The sequence below is a fragment of the Antrostomus carolinensis genome, unplaced genomic scaffold (assembly GCF_000700745.2).
Source record: "Antrostomus carolinensis isolate BGI_N321 unplaced genomic scaffold, ASM70074v2 scaffold26891, whole genome shotgun sequence".
Classification (NCBI taxonomy): domain Eukaryota; kingdom Metazoa; phylum Chordata; class Aves; order Caprimulgiformes; family Caprimulgidae; genus Antrostomus; species Antrostomus carolinensis.
The window spans coordinates 28,387-50,726 of NW_010295386.1; the positions used below are offsets into that span (position 1 = coordinate 28,387).

Below are 22,340 nucleotides of genomic sequence, written 5' to 3' on the forward strand. Positions count from 1 at the left end.
ACTTTCAGTCATCCTTTTTAGAGTATCAGCATTCTTTTAAGAACATGTAAATTGATGACTACAAACTGAAAAAGTATTATAAATTACCTCAGAATATCAGTGCCCTGAGACACAGGACTTAATCCTCTACTGTGATGCAATAAACTTATTTTTTCTTGGGTCATGGTTAGTGAGTGTGATGACAGTCTGTTTATCATGGGTTATTATGCCACAGATAATGATCTTCACCCAGACAGGAGTCCTGCAGCCCTTGCTCCTAGGTGTTATTGCCTCTCCAGTTAAATCTAGTAACTCTCTTTGCTTTCAACTTTTGTCTTACAAATTTGCGTTTTGCTTATCTTCATGTCGCTACTCTCATCCATTGGCCATACATATATTGAAAGCAAATACTGTTTATGTTGAGAAAGCAATCAGATATCACCTTGTGCTGATTGCTGCTCAATTGTAAAAGTCTGTGTCAGGCTCCAAAATCTTGTGCTATTAAAAGACTGGAATAAAAAAGAGAGTCATGAGGATGTAACAGTCTTAAGGAATTGTGATCTTGTTATGTACAAACCTTTTCATGTTTTAAAAATCTATTTGGAAGCAGTTCTCCTGACATAGTTCAGGTCTTGAGGCTGCAATGTCCACGCATGGTTCAACAGAGCAGAATTCATAGATTAATTTGTCCAGTATTGCCTGTATTTCAGGGCCTCTGTCTCCCTCTTCTTTTTTTTTAAAGTCCAGAGTGGGTCACTCAGGTGCTTTTCCACATTTTTTTAGTGTCACTTTAATTTATGGTGTGTCTGGCACGAGAGAGTGGCTGCTATTCATTGTCATGGTGTCCGATTTCTGACAGGTGATAACACCTGGACAGAACATCTGCGTGGCCAGAGTGGCCTGCAGTCTGACCTGCAGAATGCGCCGTAATAAGTAAGAAGTCAGTATTTGATTAAAGATAAAATTGGTGTGAAGTACAGATGAAAAGCCAGGATAGTACTGGGTTTGTATCCTTCCTGTAAAGGTGGTTTAAAAATCACATCTTGTGATTGTTGCTGTGGTGTGTATCTTTGATGAAAGCACGGAATGCTTATGCAGAGTTCTAAATGAATTTATTAGAGACCATCTGGCCATGTTTATACAAGTTTGTTATGATCCCAACTCTGCTATATAGTACTTCAAATATTTTTTTTCTACTTCAACTACAAGACTTGTGCTTTAAGTTAATATTATAATGTTAAGGCTAAGGATGACATTGAACTTTTATTTTTATTCAGTTTAAGATGTTTCATGAAAATCCACATTTGTAATCTAATTTGAGGCAGGACTTTCTTCACAGCAAGATGTGCCCTTGTAGTTGGCACAGGTTCCCATGACTAACCAAACCCACCAAAGGGCTGTTGCTTTTATGTGGTTGATGCTTCCTCTGAGCAGCAGTGACCTGAGAACCCTCTGACATGGGTACCCGGTGTTCAGTCCACTGCATGCTGTGGACAGCCTGGCTGGAGCTGTGATTGCGTATGTTATCCTGGCTTTAAAAGGCTTCTCCTGCTTTCCTAAGAGCCATCTCTTTCTGTCTAGCTGTTGTTGCTTGCCAGCAAAACAGTGATCTTTGAAGTGATGCTGGTGATTATTAGCAGGTGGCACTTGGGCAGGTATATTTGATGTGGCAGTGCTAGGTGGCTGTGGCTTTGCAGGCCAGCTGTTGGCCTGCTGGCTGTGTAGCTGCCATCCTGGCCATGGCAGCACAGCTTCTGCTGCCTGCTGAGGAGCAGAGTGGCAGGTCTGAGCTGGGCTTTCTGGAGAGCTGCTTCTTGGGGAAGTGACCAGACATCACCAGCTGATGAGAAGTGGAGAATAATATTTTGCTCTTCCTTTGCTTCTGCGTGCGTGGCTTTGCTTTTTGCTTCTATTAAACTGCTTTTATCTTGACCCACAAGTTCTTTTCTTTTGTTTTTCCATCTTATTTTCTCCCCTCTCCATCCTGCTGAGGAGGGGAGTGACAGAGTGACTTGGTGAGCACCTGGCGCCCAGCCGAGGTTTACCCACCACGCGTGTCTGATTTATAAATGGATGTCAGCAGTGGGAGAGGATACAGTGGGTAGGCTTGGCTTACTACAGACCTGGTCTCTCCCTGGAGATCGCTGGGGAGTTCACTCCAGTCAGCTTCAGTGGGATGTCCTCTCCTGCATTGTAATGAAGAGAATGGGTCATGTCCATTTTAAGATTTCCTTTAGAAAAGGAGCTCTGGGACTGTGAGGCAGCATGTAGTGTGTTAAGGTTGAGAAGAACAGGTACTACAGAAGCTACGCCTCCTCACTCTACTAAGAAAAGTGTCTCCATTCTCATGGAGAATCTCTTCCAGTAAACAGAACAACAGAAGTTGTCTCACAGCTTGGTTGTGCTGCTTATAATCCATATTTTGTATCCTACTGATCCAGATGTAATTCTACACTGGTAATCTCACCTGAATTTTGTTTTCAGTGTGTTTAGCGGTTTTGCAGAGCAGTTTGTAAGTGGCAATAAATGAGCAAATTTGCCTTACACATGTGAATGTGTTCAGGACCTCAAATTAAGCATTCGTAACCTTCACAAGATTGTGTTGTAAACCTGGGAGAAATATGAGAAAGTAGATTCATGCTCACAGTTTAAAAATCTGCTCTTGGTAATCTTATCCTGAGGATTTTTTTTTTTTTTAAATTCTGGATATGTACTAATCTTATTTTTCACTATGGTGACAATAAAACCTTACATCTCTTGTTCCTCCTATTAAATGGCATGGCTGATATACTGATATATTTATCTGTGGGTTTATCAACAGGAAACTTAACAGTAATTTCTTTAAAAAAAAAAAAAAAGTCAAACAGACAATAATATAAAGCTTTGCTCAGCCACAGTTGGAAAAGTGGCTGCGTATTATTATTATCAATCTATTTCTTGTAACAAATAGGTGCTCCAGTATTAAAATGAAAAACTTAAATTGTTTGTCGTCCTCAAAAAGCACCATGTGAACATCTAAGGCCTATTAAATGTTACTTATAAAATGTCTACTCTGTGCACACTGCTGCTTATTTTATTCCAGTAAATGGATTGATAAATGCTGCTGACTGCATCTTAAGTGGCTGTATTCTCTTTTCTGAGCTTCCTGTCTGTGGTCATTACATAAGATGACCTTGAAATCTTGTGCTCTCATCACAGACTCAAGATTGAAGGGTCCAGTTCTTCTGGGGACAAAGGGAGTGTAGTTTTGGGGGTTTTTTTAGTACAAGCTATTGGTTATTCTTTAATTTTAAACTGTCAGATGTGAAAGATGTTGCAGTGAATTTCTCACTTGAGTGCCTGTACTGAAAAATGTTTGCAATAACTTATATTATGTTCTTGGAGTTAATGAATTCAGAAGGATAGAATAGGGGAAAAACAATCAAGAGCCTAGACTTTAAGAATGATAAAACAACTTGCTCTTCTTTCTCTCTGCTATATTTCTTTAGCTTCTGTCATAATAGAAATTAATGTGGATAACAAACATCTGGAAGAGATAAAAGCTATACTGTTAATTTGTTTCTTTGTTTTTAGGTTAACAAAGCCCTTGTCATTTGCGGATTGTGTTGGGGATGAACTACCATGGGGATGGGAAGCTGCCTACGATCCTCAGATTGGTGTATACTATATTGATCACATCAACCGTAAGTATTTTCCCATTTGCCATATTGATTATATAAGGAGGCTTGTCACAATTAGACTTTCCTAGGACATTTTTAAAGCATGACTGGGAGCAGGGAAAGATTTCTTCTGAGAGAAGTGTAGTTAAAGTAACAATTTCTGATTTCCAGTAGACAAATTATCCCGCTTGTGTGCGTGGGTTTGTTGGGGATGCTTACAGGTGTATTATGGCTGGCTCAGCATTACTCCTATGACTCTTTGTTCTTTGCTGTGGAAGAAGTCCATGTAATGTGTAGTAAATAAAGATGCTTTACATCTCTTGGTATCTGTAAAGTGTATGATGTTTGGTGGCTATTAAATATTTGCCAGTGCGCACTGACAGGGATAGTCTGGTACGAGTAACAAAAACTGGCTTCAGCCTTACTGCTGAGAGGAACTATTGTAGATAAGGTAGCATGGAGTGTGAGGGGATATTTGTAACTTGTATATGAGGTCTGGCAAATGTACTGTAGTTCTAAGAATGTTGTAGAATACATTTCAGGCTATAAATAACACTGTATTTTATAGTAATGGGAAAGGGAATGGAGAATCAAAATTATGGGGAAAAATTGCTCTTTGGTATAACATTATTGGCTTTAAAAGGCTTACAAGAAAATCTGCTGTTACAAAATGACTACATCTGTTTCTACATATATTTTTAATTGCATGGAAATTATGTTTAAACCATACAAAACTGTAGCAAAATTTGAAATACAATGCTTGTTAGACTTACTGAAATTAATATATTCCTGAAAGCATTTCTATTTTTTTATGTGTTTGTTAACTTCATATTATTTGATATATTTTTCTATTTTCCCAGAAATTATTTTTAATAACATAATAGAGGAGGTTTCATTTGAGATCAGTACCTGAATGCAGGTGTCTGCATCTGTGCTAACAGTGCTGTGTACTTAAAAATAGTAAGCTATCTTTGGCCATTTGAGATGCTTTAAACTGCATAAGGTCAGTAGATAACGGTGTGGACAGTAAGAGACCAGCAGTCTTCTGGAACAAAGGTGGATACTAGACTTGTTACCCTATGGCATCTCAAATGTACGGGCAAGTGAGTCAACTCTGAGACATCTAAGCTGCTTTTGTAGTCAATAGCCATCTAGTCAATAAAGCCAGTGTGCGATGTAGCTGCCTGGTTGGGTGTCTGCTTTGAAGATGAGCTGATTTAAGCTCCTTTGGTTGGGTTGGACTGGAACTCCTATAACTAGAAGGAGATGTTAGACAACTACTGTGCTTATTGAACACCTGCAGATAGACACCTAATCTTGAACTGAATCCCGTCCAGTAACCTCACTTGTGATTTTATAGCCCTGCCTTATTTGAACAACAATGTGAGTCCTCTGATCTTACGTGTGGTGTTAAATGTTTCTGAACTTTAAAAAATAGGGACATACTTGATTGAATTCAAAAGGTGAAGAAAGAAAAGGATTTGCTTCTGAATCTAAATGCTATTATAAAAGGAAACTTATCTTTAACTTCTACTTTGTCCAAGACTATAAAACTTAAAGCTATAAAACTCTGAGCAAGCAATCTGCATTTCTGGGCGTTTTGAAAGTGCTTTCAGATCACTACTCTGATAATTGTACTCTTTTATTCCATACATGCTCAAAATTTTTAATCTGTTCTAGAAACCTTGCCTTTTAGATCAAATATTTTCCCTATGTTTAAATGCTGTTTCTGTGCATTGAAGGTGAATTCCTGAATATTATATGCTGTTTGTGGGTTGAAGTTCTACTTCCTTCCAACCCATACCATTCTATGATTCACACACATGTCAAATGTTGAGGCTTGGACAGCATTGTCTTGGAATTCTCTTGACAATTGTTAATATACTGCAAACACTAATGCTTCACTTAATAGAGAAGAGTTGTGTATATCCATCTGTACATGTGTCTTTTCTGTGGCCAGGACAAATAAGTGCAATTAGCTAGGTTTATTTATATTCTGTTAATGTGTATGATGGATGAGAGAGTGGTGCACTTCGGTATACTTCAAGGGTTTCCATCCATTTTTCAGTAGTGCATTTGCATTTGGTTTCTGTTCTAGTAATGTTGTATGTGTTGCTTTGTAGCAATTTCAGTGAAACTTCTTATGTTGTAAAGTGGTATATTTTAGTTTTATACACTATGTTTTGCACAGTGTTTTGGTGAGAGTACCCTTGAGTTGCTGGAAGGTAAACTGCTGAAGTGTCTTATAAGCGGGTCATTTGTCTGACAGGCTGATGTGGAGAATATAACTTCTACTTCATCTGACTGGGTTCTTTTGATGCTATGGAAATCTCTAGTATAGAGGTCACTAATAATTAGGGGGGGGAAAGCCTTCCTAGAAAGCTGGTTTGGCGCCTGCTTACTGCTTTATTAGCAGTGTAATAATTCAGATGTGTCGAATATGCTTTTTGGATTTGCACTGTTAAAATGCTCAGTCAAGGCAGTGGATATGTTAGAATGAGGAAGACTCCTTTACTCTTACACCTGTATCAAGTGTAATTTTGTTGATTCTCTCTCTTACTGGGCAAAGAAGCCCACTGAGGGAGAAAAACTGCACCCACTGCTAGGAGAAGAACCAAATGGATAGATGCCTGAAAAACAGGTTGGATAAAGCAGAATTTCAGGACCTGTAAATAGCAGCTTGAGGGGATAGCACCTCGGGAAGGAATCTACTCCCTCTGTACAAAGCTGCATTTGATGCAACTGTGAAGTTTCAGGTTGTCCACAGGACTTTGGAGCTGTTGTACTAAAACTGGCCAATGTTAAATATTTCAAACCAACCCAATAAGCTATAAGCAGCAGGCTAGACCTTAGTGCAATAGACTGTCAATTCATAAGGGCTTACTCATGGTTGTTCCCTCCTTTTCTGTTAAAAACTGAAGTTTGAAAATGTTAAGGATGGAATTTCCATTAGTAGTCAGTGCGGGACTTATTCCACTCCTCTTGAAGGTGGATATTGGCAAAACTCCCACTGATTTTGAGGAAACAGTACTAGGCTGGACCTTGCAAAGTTCTAAAAATTCTACCAAACTTCTCTAATGTCAATTCTTCAAAAATTATTTAAATCAATATACCCTTTTAAAAAAAAAAAAAAAGTTAACTATTTTCCCCATCTGTGTTATTACCTGTCTTAGTCCTTTACCTTCCCTTCTCCCATCCAAACGTGAGAAAAGCCTACTTTCCTTAACTGCCAGGGGAAACTCAGCTTCTCCTCCACAGAGAGGTAAGAGTTGGCTGTGAAACACTCTCTCACACTTGAGGGACTTGCTTTTGGTGTCAATATGTTTAGGTATAATTTGATTTTATTATCATCACACATTTTCTATAATTTTATATATTTTAATGAGGTTTTTTTTAAGTACGGTTTGGTTTTTTTTCTGGTTCTTACTGATTGCCTTAGAGCTTTCTCATGATCCTTTTGGATGATGTAACCCACTTTGAGAAACACCAACTGAGATCATTAATTTATGAATATATTACCCCAATTAGGATTTTTAATGTGATGCTTTCAGCTTCAAGGGAGACCAGATTACAGGCCATCTGGCAAGGCAGAACATGCATATGATGTGGGTAGATAATACTGTAAGAACCTAAACACTTACCCTGTGGTTCAGGAGCACCCTTTGTTAGAGGGATGGCTGAAGGGATATTATTTGGTGGTGGTCAGGGACTGAGGAGTTCCCTTCGTGCACAATCCTTATTGTGGTTTAGGAGAGTCCAAAGATTTTATAGCTCATGCTGTTCACTCTTATAATCATTACTGCATATACGTAGTCATGTGTTCATCTACTTTGGCTGCCTAATTTGCTAACATTTACTAATTTTGCTAAATAACACAGGCACTTAAGGCAATACCAAAAATAACACAAACCTATTACTCCTCTTTATTTCGTGTAACTACAGGCAAAGTCATCACTTCCACATTTTTCGAATTCTTCTGCAGGGTTTTCAACATTAGGTGTTAAGTGGCTGAGGTGCAAACACTTACCCTCTTAGAGCTTGGATTTGCAAACACTTTTAAGCTGATATAATCTCCAAAAGAACTGGTCCTGCTCTATTGCTACCTCTGGCCTTTTGTTCTGTCCCTGCAATGTTTTTGCTTATACTGGCTCGAACACTTGCATGGCCAGACAGTGAATCAGATCAGGGAGCTGATTCGAGTTGAAACTAATCCAGCATGGAAAAAAAAAGTTGCTATACATTCTCTTTTCCACACCCCTATTTATCAAGCAAGAGAGGGAAGGTGACCTGCGGATATGAATGAACAGTCAGGTGGAAGAGACAGGACAGCTTTTCACGGTAGCACTGGTTAAAGGTATTTCGAAATGACACCCTTGAAGTTTCACCCGTTCCACACCCTGTGCGGGCTTGGGAGGAAGCAGTTTTGACTCTGGGGCTGTGATTTCCAGGTGCGCTTCTTGGAGTAGTGGCTGCAGCTGAAGTAGCAGTCCCTGTTTGCTCTGGTTCCTGCCCCAACATTCTCTCAGAGAGAGGTGGTGTAGTAAACACCTGCTTCCTGAGCTGTGAGAGTTGTTCCCCATCACCTCTTCCCCTCAGCTCGTTGGGTTTTCTGATCCAGATCACTGCATGAGATGTGTGTAGGTAACAGCTATGGAAGTAATGGGAGCAAGAAAGGGAAACTTCTACTTCTGGCTTGATATGAGTAGGCTGAGGGAATCCTGGCCTGGGATAAGTTCTGCCTTGCCTTCAGCACCCTGTGTATTCCTAAATAACATCCCCTTTACTTCCAGTTCTTATTTTCAGATTTAGGAATAACCAGACAAGTGGTTGTTTTCTTCATTGCATTGATTTAGTTAACCTATAAAACATGTATTCTGCTGTTAGTAATGTTTAGTGACAAAGGTAACAGAAAGGAACTGAATGACAGTATTTAAGGATGGGAAGGAATAGCTACTCTTAGCTCAGTAGTATTTCAGACCATCACATCACTTTTTTTGCCACTCTGTACTTTGTATTCAGTATGATGATTTTTTTCCCTGCTCTCCACCTCCAGCACTTTTCTTCAAAAAAGAGTTGGACATCTACCTCCTTTGCTTCTGCAGCTCCTCTCTACTTAGTTTTAATTGTCCAGTTTGGAAGCATGAATGCACCTCTCCCAGAGACTGCTTTCTACCACTGTTTCATCCACAAAGAAAAAGAAAATTGAGCCAGAGTGGTGCTAAAACATCAGGAAGCGTAGAGGTAGAGGGATTTGTGTCTGCTTAACTCTAGAATAGCATTCATTGGAGGTCCCTATTTCCCCACTGGGTTTCCTTCCTCCTTAAAATTTTAAAGCCTAGCTATTTACCTACAGTGTTTGACAATCATAACACAGTATTTTAACCACAGGTATTCTGTTTCTGGTAATCTTAGAGGCTTTCATGGCAGTTTACACCCATGCAACTGATTTATCTAACACAGGGATTTTAGGGGATAGACGGACTCTTCTCTGCTCCAGCCTGGACCCTAGTACATCTGCATCTATAAAAGTATGACAGACTGTATTTTCAGAGAAGGGAGAAGTCTGAAAATCCCACCATGAGTCTGCAATTACCATTAGCTTGAGGGAGTCGAATGGTGTGTCATGATCATAAATGTGCACTGTTTGTTCCCATGAGCCATCACCATCTTCTATGCAAGTGGGGGCATGTGAGCATTTGGGAAACAATTGTGAAGACTCTTTACTGGCAGCAAACACACATGGTGAAAACCCAAGTGCAGTATATCTTATCTTGAATCTTATCTATAGGTAAGTATCTTCTCTGCGCCCTGGCTATAGGAAGGGATTAGATTATTCTGGTGCATGCTGGCTACAGAAGGAGGGCTTGAGCAATCAGGGCTCTGAATTAAAGATTATTTTAGCTGCTGACTTTTATGTAAAGATCATATATGCATGTTTTTCTGATGTCATAGTTCAGATAGCCACAGTAGTAGAACTTTACCTACTTACTTGATAACATAGAGGAAAATGCTTAGAGTTTCTACTTCATTTGATTCTGAGATATATAAGCATATGCTACCCAATATCTAGGGGAAACTAATGTGCCGTAAGGATAACGTGTTCAATATTTCTTGGTAAAAATCTGTGAATAAATATTTCTTGGAAATCTGCTCATGCTTGCACAGTATAGCTGGAGAACACTCTCATTTTCTCTCATTACTCAAGTACAAGCACAGAATTATTTTATAGAAAAGTGAAGAAGGTGGCTGGAAGAGAGGAGGCATTTTTTTGTGTGCAAGCTTTGTGGCAGGAAACAAACTGCAGAGAGCTCAGTTCAGTGCATACTCTGAATAACCTAATTTTCCTCCATGTCTCTCTTTAGAACCCGTATTCCATCTTACTATGTGGTAGAATATGGTTTTATGTGAGTATCCAGCAATGTGTTAGATCAGTTTTAAGACACTGTATATGCCATTTTGTTGGGCTGCACAGGCTTACTGAAACTGCTGTCTCTGTAATGAGCTGTTCTTTATTTTTATGTACCTATTGAACAAATATATCAGTGTGAAATTATGTAATATTTGTGAATTTTCCCTCAAGTTTTGGGGTATGAATTGCTTTTCTTGTTTGTTTTTGAATTGTAAGTATTGTAAAAGCGGGGTGGGGGCAGGGGGAAGGAATAAGGAAAAAAAAATGCGTTCAGAAAGCCTCTGGTATGTAAACAATAAAGTACATTCCTTAAGCCAGTCTAGTAGCACTTGGTTATTCTTCCTGAAACTCGTGCTCGTACATTTGCTCCTTTCCTGTTCATTAAGACTTGCACCTCAGTTGCTATGCCAGTTGAAGTACAATGAAGTAATATTTGCACTCTTTTTTTCTAAATGTATTTTTGTCTGATTGTGGACAAAAGTACTGGAGATTTGAAAGACAGTTTGTTTATCAAGAAATGTGGGATATACTTGTAGAATAAATATATCCATAGTGATTACGTAATGTTGTTGATAAAATTGCTTTCACCACCCATGAATAAGCTAATTCACATTATCCTGTGAAGGTTGATATCAGAAATTATTTTTCCTCTTCTGATATTATACGTCAGAGGGTCGTTGTTGATTTTGTTTGTGCCATCTTGAGACATTTTTGTGCAAGATACCATTGAAATCTTTATTCTCCTTGGCTGGCCCCAGTTTGGGCTGCCTGTAGCCCTTGTCCAGGGGCTTGCCCTCAGCATGCAGTAGGCTGCTTTCCAGGTATCCCCTCCCTCTGAAACCACCTCTGTGGAGCAGGATGTAATCCTATCACAGCAAAGGCATTGGGGGCTGTTCAAAAAACAATCTGGGTTTAGTTTGCACACTTTCTTCAGCCACTGGGTTTCGGGAGAAGCACCAGTGATGAGGGATTAGCTATTGGGTTTGAGGTTTTGTAGCCTGTGTTATCCTCTTGAAGATGAGGTTCTGTTTGGTTGGAAGTGGTAGTATTCTTGCAGTTATTATGCAAGATAAGCAGAGATGTCAGGTGTAATGGAGTTTTCATCACTTATTATTTCAGGCAGGGAAATTGCCACCCTGACACAGAGTATCTAGCTGAGTTGTGACATGGTGCAGCCCAGAGCACGGCTGGCTGAGTGTGACACACCTCGGCATCAGTCAGAATCACCCTTTTTTCAGGGCTCAGCTGCTGCAGTTTTGCCACCTTTTCTCTTGTAGCCTTAGTTTCCAGGCCTGGAAACTTTTCTGTAAGTTGGTATGTGAAGGAGAAGGTGCGTGGTATTAATGTGTAGATCCATACTTAAGATTCTAATGGATTAATAGATCCTTAGGCTTGCTGCTGCCTTAAAAAAAGGATGTCTAGTTCCTTCTCCAGACGGGTTCTTCTTCCTCCTTTTTACTGGCTCATTGGACCTTTGGTAACCTGGCACAACTCACCTAACCTTCCAGAACATGGTGTATCTGCTTTCATGTTATCTTTTGGAGCCAGTGAGAGTTTGAGTGGGTTTAGTGCATCGAATAGGGTTTGTGCTGGGTTGAGTGAGCACCAGAGACAAAAGAGAACGTGTGAATGTCTTAAGGTTGGGCAGTGTGGGTTGAGGTCACATGGTGGAAACCATCACTGCCAAAAAGCAGGGCTATTACAGCAGCTCCAGCTGTGGCACACAGTGCCCCCCTGCTCTCATCCCTACAGATCTTGGGTCTCTGGTCCTTGTTTCTAGCGAGATCAACTAGTTTCCCTTGGAACAGCCTCTCTTCTGAGGTGGTGGTTCTGCTACATTTACAAACTGGAATAGTGTGGGTATATGTTTAAACAGATGAGAGTTCTTTCTCCAGGATGAGAAGTGTAATGTCATGATTTTGTCTCCCCTTGCTATATATGTTTCCTTCTTAAGTAGCAGTCTAGCATCTCCAGCATGTTTTAGTGGGACCCCTTGAGAGTGCTTATTTTCTTTGTTGCCTAAATGCTACGTGTCTGACTGAAGACAGCTTACACGTAGGTCATTCTAGAGCCAATCAATGCTATTATTTGTTTGGCAAGGGGACATGTTGGAAGACTATTGCTTCCACATATTGTTAATCCTGTAGTAAAAAGTCCAATTGTCTCATGTCTAGCAGTAGGGTGTCAGGGATCTGTTCCCTTCCCTGTGGGATTTTCTAGTGGGATTTTAATTTCACGTATTTTAGGGAAGTACGATCTACTGCTGATAAGGTAATAGTTTCCTTCTGTTCAAGCAGACTGTAAAAAATTGGCAGAGCTTCTTGATAGCAGACAGGAACATAACATCTGAAAATATCTCATTTTAAAAAATGGCATGCCTGACTATTGCCTGTATCCTATGCGTAATATATATCTTACGTATAATTACACAGAGCACATGTAACATTTCTGCCCTTGAAACAAGTTCTAGGCAAAGGAACAAACAAAACTTTTAAGGTTTAAAGTCAGTCCTGGCATTTTGGTTTTGAATTATTGTTTGGGCCAAATTCTTTGCTGTGTTTAAGTGCATCAAACCTGGCTAGCAGTGAGCCAGGAAGGGTGCGTTTCATGAATAGCAGCAGTGTGATTAAAGCCAGTGCAGCTCACTCTTCTACGTTACTGGGCTGTGATCATTTCAGTGCACAGGAACATCCTTGGGTGGAGTGTGCCATCCTGCTGCTTGTGTGGTTCTGCTGTGTGAGGCCTCAAGTGTTTTCTGTCTCACAAAATTTTCCCCCAGCACGGCTAGTCACTCAGATCTTTAAAAACAGGAGGAAATAAATTGCTTGTTTATATTTTTTATACAGTTATTAGCTGTGCACTTGCAGTAATTTGTTTAAAGTTAAATTAATTGGTTTTAAATCAAGATCTCTTAATAGAACTGAGTAATTTTGATCTGCAAGTGGCTTTGCTGAATGATGCTAAAATCAAGTCAAATTAGGAATGTGTAATCTGACTATTAGGCAGGCTCACCACCATCCCCCTCATTCTGTTACTATGGATCATTGTGATTGGACAGAGAAAGTTGAAATATAAAGATTTTTTTTTTTAAATCTAAGCAGCACTCTTGATAGAGCCTGATGTACAACTCTTAGTTGTTTAAGGATCCATTTTCAGGAGACTCCTTTAGTTCATATCTAAGTTTATGCCATGGAAAATGATGGCCTACTGGCCATTGTCTTCATTTTACCTACAAGAAACAGCTGAACTCTTGAATTTAACTATCTATGATGATGCAGAAAGTGTTGGAGAGGTCATACTCAGGGAGGTGGTTTGTTCATTCTCCCCTGCTGATGATTGAAGTCTAGTTAGCATTTTCTAGAACAGATACAGCCCTACAGCTCTGTCTAGTGCTTATAACCAGTGCTTACTCCTCACCTGACCAGCAGAAATAACATCTCCCCATCTGTCTAGTTAGCAGTCTGTTTGTTGCATGATTCGCATCTGCTGTAGACAAGGTTGTAAGGCATCCTGTTGCAGTCACCTGCAGAAACACTTGTCTGCCCTAAAAAAGGAGTGAGATCTCCCACGTTTGTTTTACATCAGCTCTGGAATAATAAGGGCAGGAAAATGTTTGGATGTTCTTTGTGGTTTAAATCTCAGTCTTTGGTTTAAGCATGAAGGGCTTCACATCTCATGTTGAAATGTTCAGCCAGCTGTTCCCTCAATGACATGCATGTAACTGTCCAATAATATTCTTGTGTATACAAGTTTGACCTTAGCAGCAGGTGCTTAAAACATCCTCATCTGAGGAAAAAAATCCTTATCTTTTTTGTTAGGCTTTACTCTGAGAGGTATAAATATTTGGTTTTGAAATAACTTTGCTTATTTAAAAAAGTTACTGGTTCTTGGAAGGTAGACGTGTTCAAACGAACATACTTTTCAAAATGCAGCACTACAGTACCAGAAATATTATCTATAGTTCTTTTTTTTTTTTTTTCCCTCTGTGGGGTAAACCTACTGATTAAAATTGAGACAACTGAAAATTATAGATGAACAAGCATATGGTGCTGCTATACAGGCACGCACTTATACATATGAGCAACTTGCCAAACAAGTGATAGGCTTTTTTGGGTTTTCCACTTCATAATATTTAAGAAGACATAGAATGAAAAATACTCCAGAGCCTCCTCTGCTTGATGAAAGTTGAATAACAATTCTGGGATAGTCACTGCAGTACTGCTTTGCTTTTTCCAGGGTTATGTGTTTTCCTGGCTGTTTGTTCCAGAATAAAATACAGGCGATAGAATTGGCTGAGAATAATCTGACCAGTCAACATGACTACACAGGCAAATACTCAAACCTCAGTATGCTGATGTTACAGTGTGCAAGTTTTAAAATGCAGGGTCACCTTTAACTTGTTTATCAGTGTAAAAGGTGTTAGGTCATATAATAATAGTATTGTTTTGCACATGCAGCTTGGAGAGGCAAAAAGAAAATACTTGATTGTATTTGTCCACAATACAAAATAATCTGCTGTTGATCAGCTTTGTCCTTCTCTTGCAGTCACAAGGACAGGGCATCTGTAGGCCACATTTTAGGACTCTGCAGGCTACATTTGGTCTTTGGGCTGCATGTTGAGCAATCCTCCCTTAAAACCTATAAAGCAATTACCTACAACATGCTCGAAGATGAGACCTTCCAATCTTGTAAGATTATTCGGTGGCTGCTGGTTGCACTCTTAAAACACAATCACATCATTACATTCTTCTAAAAAACCAACATAACTGCATTTATCCTATTTGATCATTGACCCATGAGAATCCTGCTTCATGCTCTTCATCTTGCTTCACAAAAAAGGACACCTCTGGAAACCAGCATTTCTTATCTTGTGTAAATAACTGTAAACGTGGAGGTGTGTTAAAGAACAGCAGCAATAAGTGGTCACAGAAAGGGACATGTGTTGACTGTTTAGGAGAGAAAAGGTATCAATTTGCCTCTTTGTGTGCCTGATATCTTTGTGGAAAAGAGCAGGTGGCTGTAAACATGGATATATGTGTGTGTGTGTCCATAGCTATAGTTAGTTTTTCAGAGAGTGTTCCTGTTGGTGTTATTGGAAAACCGACTGTGTATAAAGCTTCTCTGCTTTAATCTTTTATGCACCACACTTCGGTTTATTTGATTTATACTCTCTATGCATCCATTGTGTACATCTAAGAAGTACCTTTGCTACACAGAAATACAAACACTTGTCATGTTTGTAAATGGTGGAGGGGGTCACCAGCATCAGGATGTGTGTGTGTGTATTTATTTTTGTTTTTAAAAGCATCAGTAGTTCCATAGACATTGTCAGTTTAGGATTCTACAGGGTTAGTTTTATGGGATGTTTCTTTTTATTTGCATGTCTTTTGGTTTTGTGATATTAACACCAAAAAAGGCTTTTGAAAAACTGGTAGTTAATATGGGCAATTGTTATTAAGCAGAACCTGTCCTTATCAGCTTTGGCTGTTACAAGATCTGTTTTCGTATATGGAGTTGAAAGAGTGCCTTCTCCCTAGGAGTGCACTTCAGCTACTGTTTATAGCAATCAGGTTTGCAGTTCTTTTCTTCCCCATGTCTTCAGCTGTGTGTTCCCGTTTCCCCCACCCCACGAACTGGTTCTCACAGTAAAGCAATTCAGGAACTAATGTTGCAGAAATCTAACCACAGGATAAACTTTTCTTCTCCTTTTTGCAGAAAAATTCTGAAGTAAATACTTTGCACATAAATAGTTTGGTACTGACTGTTATTTTTTATCTGTGTAGATTTATAGTGTGTAACTTACAAAGAAAATGCAGTGTGGTGCATGTTTGCATTTAGATTTCAGACTTTTCATGGCTATGTCTTATGAGATGCAGTACAGCTTTAAAGGAAGACTATTCATCGGATAGCTTCAAAAAGTGCTGAACTAAGAAAATACTAGTGACAAGATTGAACATTCAGCCTTAACTCTTCTTCTTTGCATGTTTACACTAAAAATACCCATAAAAATCTGAAAACCTACAATTAGGTTGTTCTCATCACATACTTTCTTAATATATACTGCTGTGTTGTGTCTAACCCTCTTGCCTATACATTCTATGCAAGTCTGTCTTCTTTGTGGCTGTTGGAGTTAAAAGAGTTGACCTGAAGCCCTTTGTGAATTAAGGGCCTGTTCCAGCCTACTCATATGTATTACCTGGGGAGTCAGTGGAAAGAAATAGACACCTCAAAAGGGCAGTTGGGTCCCATGTATCTTGGGCACCTGTCTTCAATGGAATGAAGTGCCCTCTGAAGGTGGCTCGCTCTGTCTATTGACCTTAAAAGAAAGTTGTCTCTTGGATCAGGTGTCTAGCAGGGATATGGGTAAAGTTGGGTGAGATGATCTGGAGAGTTAATGTTCCGTTAGTTCAGTTACAGGGGAAAAGAGAAAACTGTTTTTATAGAGGGAAAGGAGAGAGAGAACCACTATAAAATATGAATAACATATGGCTGTAAAAATTTATGAAGTGGGGAGGAGGGGGGTTGAAAAAATATAATAGCTAAGATTACTTTTCATTTTTGTTCAGAAATGCATTCAATTTTAAGATGTCATTGAAAGATTTTATTGATTCAATTATTTCAAAATACTCTGATGGAAAAAGTAGGGGTTTTTTTCCTGAGTTTTAAGGTATTATTAATTCAAGGTTGAAAGTGTGGGAATGATCTACATAAGCATTTACCTGTTGTACCCTAATTCCTAATTTTGCAGTTGATCCCGTAAATACTGTTTCTTACACTATTGTGGCAAAGAAAACTTAAATAAAATTGAGCACCTGCTTAGTAACTAAAGACAAGCTATGGTTTACACTTCTGTAACTGTGGATTACAGGCAGAGAAACAATTTAGTTACCAACAGATTTCAGCAAAGGTCTCTTTAAATCCTTTCTTTTTCTCCTATAAAGAAACAACACAAATAGAAGATCCCAGGAAACAATGGAGGCAAGAACAAGAGAGAATGTTGAAAGATTATCTTATGGTAGCCCAGGATGCTCTCATTACCCAGAAAGAACTGTACCAGGTGAAAGAACAGAGGCTAGCACTTGCACTGGATGAATATGTACGGTTGAATGATGCCTACAAAGAAAAATCAAGCTCTCGTACAAGCTGTAAGTACAGTAGAGAATACAATGTGACTTATTTGATCTGTGCCTTGCAGGGGATCTTGTTTCTCTTTAGGAGGAGTTTTCAAGGTTTGCTATGAACACCTTGTGTTCTGGCTTTTTTAGAGATAGTATTCTGACTTTTTTTTTTTAATATAAAGATGTTCTGCTGGAGAGAGCCCTCTTCTCTCTGATACAACTGAACTCCTTTGAGCCTTGGTTTAGAGCAGTTGGCTCTGAAGTCTATTTTGTCATGCAGTTTGTCAGAACAAAATTCTGACAAATATAGGTTCAAAGTAAATAGGATCGCTTGCAGTTCATGGCTGCATACTGAAATGACCCTACTGTGTTGGCAGGTGTCTGCAATAGACCAAGAAGGGAATTTACTGCAACTTTATAAGAATAGCATAAAATCATTTTGTAGCCTATGTGCAGCGATCAGAGGTGAAGTAGAGATACGTGTTACAGTGTTGGGCAAGGAACTGAGATGCAGTAAAGTGCTGTTAGAGGCCTGTCATGGGCCAAACATTTCTTAAGAAGTAGGTGGTGTGATAAAAGTAACACATACAGCTGTGAAAGAACTGAGTGGCAGACCTCTGAGGCTTCTGAATAAATCCTGTGCTTTCCAGAAATCTCCTTAGAAATTACATCTTCCAGAAAGAGGTGATCACAAGATGGTTCAGCTAGAAGAATGGGAACAGAAAGTAAGGGACAGAAAGCCGGGGAGAATGAGGTGCTACTTTAGGATCCTGGGATAAGCAAAGGAGGAGAGATATGAAATAGTGGTAGGGGAAACAAGGGCAAAATTTTGATTATTCATTAATTATTGTCATCCTCCAATGCCAACTACTCCATAAAAGGATATTTTTAAAAAATACTATGTTTTCCTGCACTTTGTAGTTCTAGTTCAATGTGGATTCATCGATGAAAGGACTGAGCAATGATTTAAAAATACATAAATATTTGTCCTTTTTTGTCTTTTTAAAAAAGTGTTCTCAGGCTCCTCATCAAGCACAAAGTATGACCCTGACATTCTGAAGGCTGAAATCTCCACTACAAGATTAAGGGTGAGAGTGCTTAACTCATATTAATTTCTATTCTGTATGCAAAATTTATGACTATAGAATACAAAGCTTGAACTAGCAGAGGTATCTTGTACCCTAATACTGAAACCTCCTAATATTCTAATTAAATACCGTTCAGAGGTTTTTAATTAATTTTTAAAGCTGTCTCTGTTACTTTCAGATAACACATTTTGGGGAAGATTTGACAGATATTCTAATTAGATATGGGTTTAAATAAGTCTGGTAACTATTTTCACTTGTGTGGTTTTGTTTTTAAAAGGAAGACTAAAAAACTTTAGGTGAAAATAGAAGAGTAGTAGGCCAAGGTGAGTTGCAGCTAGATGACTGGTTTTACGTGATCTTTCTTCTATGAGAACTGCATTAGCTTGCATGAACTGCCTTACAAATTTCTGTTGATTTAAAAAACACTTTTCAATAATGATGTGAAGTTTCACTCTATTCTGTCAAAATGGAACAGTTCAGATCAAGAATAAAAATTTATGTTCACATTTTGAAATTACTAGCGAACAAAAATCCATTATTTGGTCAACTCTCTTCAGTATGGTCACGAACAGAGTCCATGTAAAGAAATTTCATTCATAGGTTAGTCTCTACTGAATTAATCTTGAATAAGGAGGGAATGGTGTGGAAGATGTTTAAAATATATGTAGGCAGTTCATTTATTTAAGCTGTGGCATATAACACTCTATGGATAGCCTGAGCTTTCTGTAGTTAGTAATGAAAAGAATTAGATCAAACCCTGCAGGTTAAAAAGACAGCATCTTGCAGCATAACCCTTCGATGGGGGCTGGCATAGAGACTCTGTGGGAGCAGAAGCAGCACAAGCAACAGCAGTTACTCAGCTCTTCCATTGCCCTCTCCTGGTTTCCACACAGAGTAGCACTCAGAGAAGCCTCTCGGAGAAACATCCTGCTTCACCTGGAGTAAGAGTTATGATTAGGACTCTAAACAATTAACGTTTAAAAGGAACTGTGGAATAGCTCATTAAAATTTTAAAACCCAGTATAAATTAGGGATGGAATACACTAAAACCAGCATCTGGATGCTGCCTTCCTGGCTGCTTGTACACCTGTTCATCCTTAACCAATCTCAATTTGTAGTCCCTTATCCTTTAAGGAGAAGGGAAGATGGTTAGTGAGTGAACTTATTTCAACACTGGAGGAGGTGGGAGGAAAACTTTTCTAAGTTTAGTAGGGAGAATCAAGAGCAGTAAGGACCCTGTCAGGAACAAGAATGAAAAGACAAGGTGAGAGCTTCTTCCTAAAATGAGTGGAGCAGTAGCAGATGTTCCCTTTGGCAAGGGGATCACTGTTATATTTGGGAAATTAACAGTGTTGTTGAAGAACAAAACACATGTCCAAATTTAAATATATTCACCTACAAGTCAAAGAGGGGAAAATTCAGACATGGTGCTGTGTTCATTTTTTCCCATTGCTTAGCTCTGATCACCTCCCAGCTCAAGATGCAGAAACACTGAATCACCTCTTGGCTGCAGATCTACAATTTGTCTATTCATTGAGGAGAGAGGCAAGTGTGTTAATCACAGGTGGTGATTTTTGGAGGTGCTTTCTTCTCTTTGTTGTTTCTTGGCATCAAGGAGCCTAATATCCTGCTGGTTCCCAACACCTTACTGGTGTTGCAAGGTCCAAGTTGTATATGTGCCTAAAATAGGTGACCTGAATCTTGTCTGCAGAGTTTAGAAGGGTGCAGTTCAGGAATGTATCAACATAAATTGTGTTGTCGTCCAAAACAACTGGATATGAAAATCATTGAAAAAAAGTAGAGCCCTGTGATGCTAGGGCTGGAAAATGGTTTTGTTTTCATGGAAGATGGTAAGAGAGGTATGACCGTTATCATAGTTGACCCTTATTTGAATGTTTGAGGATGCTTGCTAATGTGCTGCCTTTTGGCATTTTACAGTATATGCATGCATGGACTTAATGAGAAACAAAGGTAGTCATTAGTAAGCTGCTAGCCAGGCAGTTAGAATTTGCACATTGTTTAGTGAGCTATTAGGTCAGTTATACTAAACCTGTTTCTCTCCCTCACACTGGCTGAGGCTTACTGGTGTCATCAGGTTAACGGTGGCCAGAGAGGGGGAAAATCGGCATTCGAGGAAGTTCTGAATTGGCCTTTGGCCTTTTCCTTGTTAGCTGTGCTTAATATGTACATGTGGAGCCTTTTGGATACATGAATCACCTATTGCACAACAGGTCATGGAGAAAATGTGACAGAAATCAGACAACTGTTAAACAAAATACGCAGGAGAAGAGAGACCTTTCTCAGAAGATTGAAGGATCTGATCCTGCAGTGGACTTTTGAGTGGGGCCATTTGGGGTCTTAATTAGTAATCAGTAGGATAATTCAAACAACACAAAGCATATGTGATCATAGTATGTTTTATGCATGTGCAGCAGGGGATGCAGCTTTATAAAATAACAAGGAGGGGTGGGTTTGTCATGTTTGTTCCATTAGTACTTGAGTGCTGGGAACAGAAGGGGGTTAGCACAGGAACCTGCTTGAAGATGCAGTTAGAAGGCAGAAGCGAGAGGCCTGTCAGGTGACTTAAAATGATGTGCAGAAGCAGTAAGAAGGGAATAAAGGATAAAACAAGTGAAGAGCTGTGAAAAAGCAGGAATTATATAAAAGTTTTGAAGGAGAAGACAAGGAGCATAAGAATAGTTTAATGCAAATATGATGCAGTCAACACAGTTTTTTTTATGATGTAGGTCACGTCCTTCCAGGATAATGTCCCTAACTCAAGTTTCTTGATAACGAAATGATGATAAATTACAGTAGAGGACACTCAGAAGATGATCTTGAGGAAAAATGCAAGGATTTTGGAGAGATCCAGTCCTCTTAAGTTGAAATCAAGTGTGCCTTCTGCTATTACTATAAATTCACATTTCTGATTAAAAAAAAAAAAAAAAATAGCCATTCTGTATTTCTCAAAAGAGTTGTGGCTTGTTTCATATTTTACACATTACTTTACCTGTCTCATAGAGGTGATATCTTTTCATTTTCTGTAACCTTGACCAGAACACTTCAGTGATTATTCTTGGGGGTTTCGTGCTAGTCACGGAAGAAACAGTTAAGGAGTGCTGAATGTGTATTAAGAGACATTGCATATTTATCATGCTAACTATTCAATAGGGACAAAATAAAACCAGTTTTCTGTCAAGTAAAGCAACTAGTGATGATAGTTTCCAAAAGCCTGAATCTAACCCCTCATCTAAAGAACAAATTTTGCTTTGGAGAAAATGGAGATTGAAGGCATTTTATTTCTGTTGCAGGAAATTCATTAGCAAGAAGCTACAAATTTGAACACCTAAGTATCATTCACAAGCCCATATAAAGACCCTGCCAATCGCTGGTTATTTTAGACATACAAAGGATTTTAAGTCTCTTGGAAAGCTACAGCAGCTATTGATGCTTAGTACTTTTAGTCACCTGGCACGTTGAGAATCTCATCTTCTTTTTTTTTATTTTTTTTTTTTTTTTTTTTAATTTTAAGAATAGCACCAAGTAGGAAGTGTTAAGAGAATCTGGATACAAAAAGTTTTGGAGACATATTTTGAAATTAATTTCAGTTAAAATGGTCAAAATTCTTATTTTAATATAATCCATTTTTCAAAGGAGTTGAATATTTGAGGACCTATGTGAAAACAAGCAAAAATTTCACAGCGGTGGGTGAGAGCAGAGGACTTCCAGCAGGCTTTTTCTTTTTTCATCTTACTGATTGAAGAGTTAAAAAGCCTAACAATATCTGTCTAGTATGTAGAGTGCAAACAAGCCAGATAATGGATGTATAAATACCAAAATTTCCGACTTCACATTTCAAGGGGGCATTTCTCTCTCTGTGTATGCTGAGGTTTGATTTTAATTTATGTTAAAATACACACCTTTATAGGTGTTCCAGAAAGTTTGTTTTAGTATGTGTAGGAAGTATGACATAAAAAATTAAATGGAGGATTTTTTTATTTAATCTGGATTCATAAATATTTTGTAGTGTACTCATATCTGCTGATACCTGAAATAACAATATTAAGATTAAAAAGCAATTGAACAT

General features: G+C 38.7%; 1 protein-coding gene across 1 annotated transcript in view; it reads left to right on the top strand.

The window, feature by feature from the left end:
• Nucleotides 1–3,552: 3,552 nt before the first annotated feature.
• WWC2 (WW and C2 domain containing 2) overlaps nucleotides 3,553–22,340 on the top strand; it is a gene marked incomplete at its 5' end in the record, with an annotated part of 56,820 nt that continues 38,032 nt past the window's right edge. Inside the window, 3 exons of the mRNA XM_010177974.2 lie at nucleotides 3,553–3,662; nucleotides 16,989–17,192; nucleotides 18,177–18,253. Coding sequence (XP_010176276.2) covers nucleotides 3,553–3,662; nucleotides 16,989–17,192; nucleotides 18,177–18,253 — 391 coding nt within the window. The remainder of the gene's footprint in view (nucleotides 3,663–16,988; nucleotides 17,193–18,176; nucleotides 18,254–22,340) is intronic.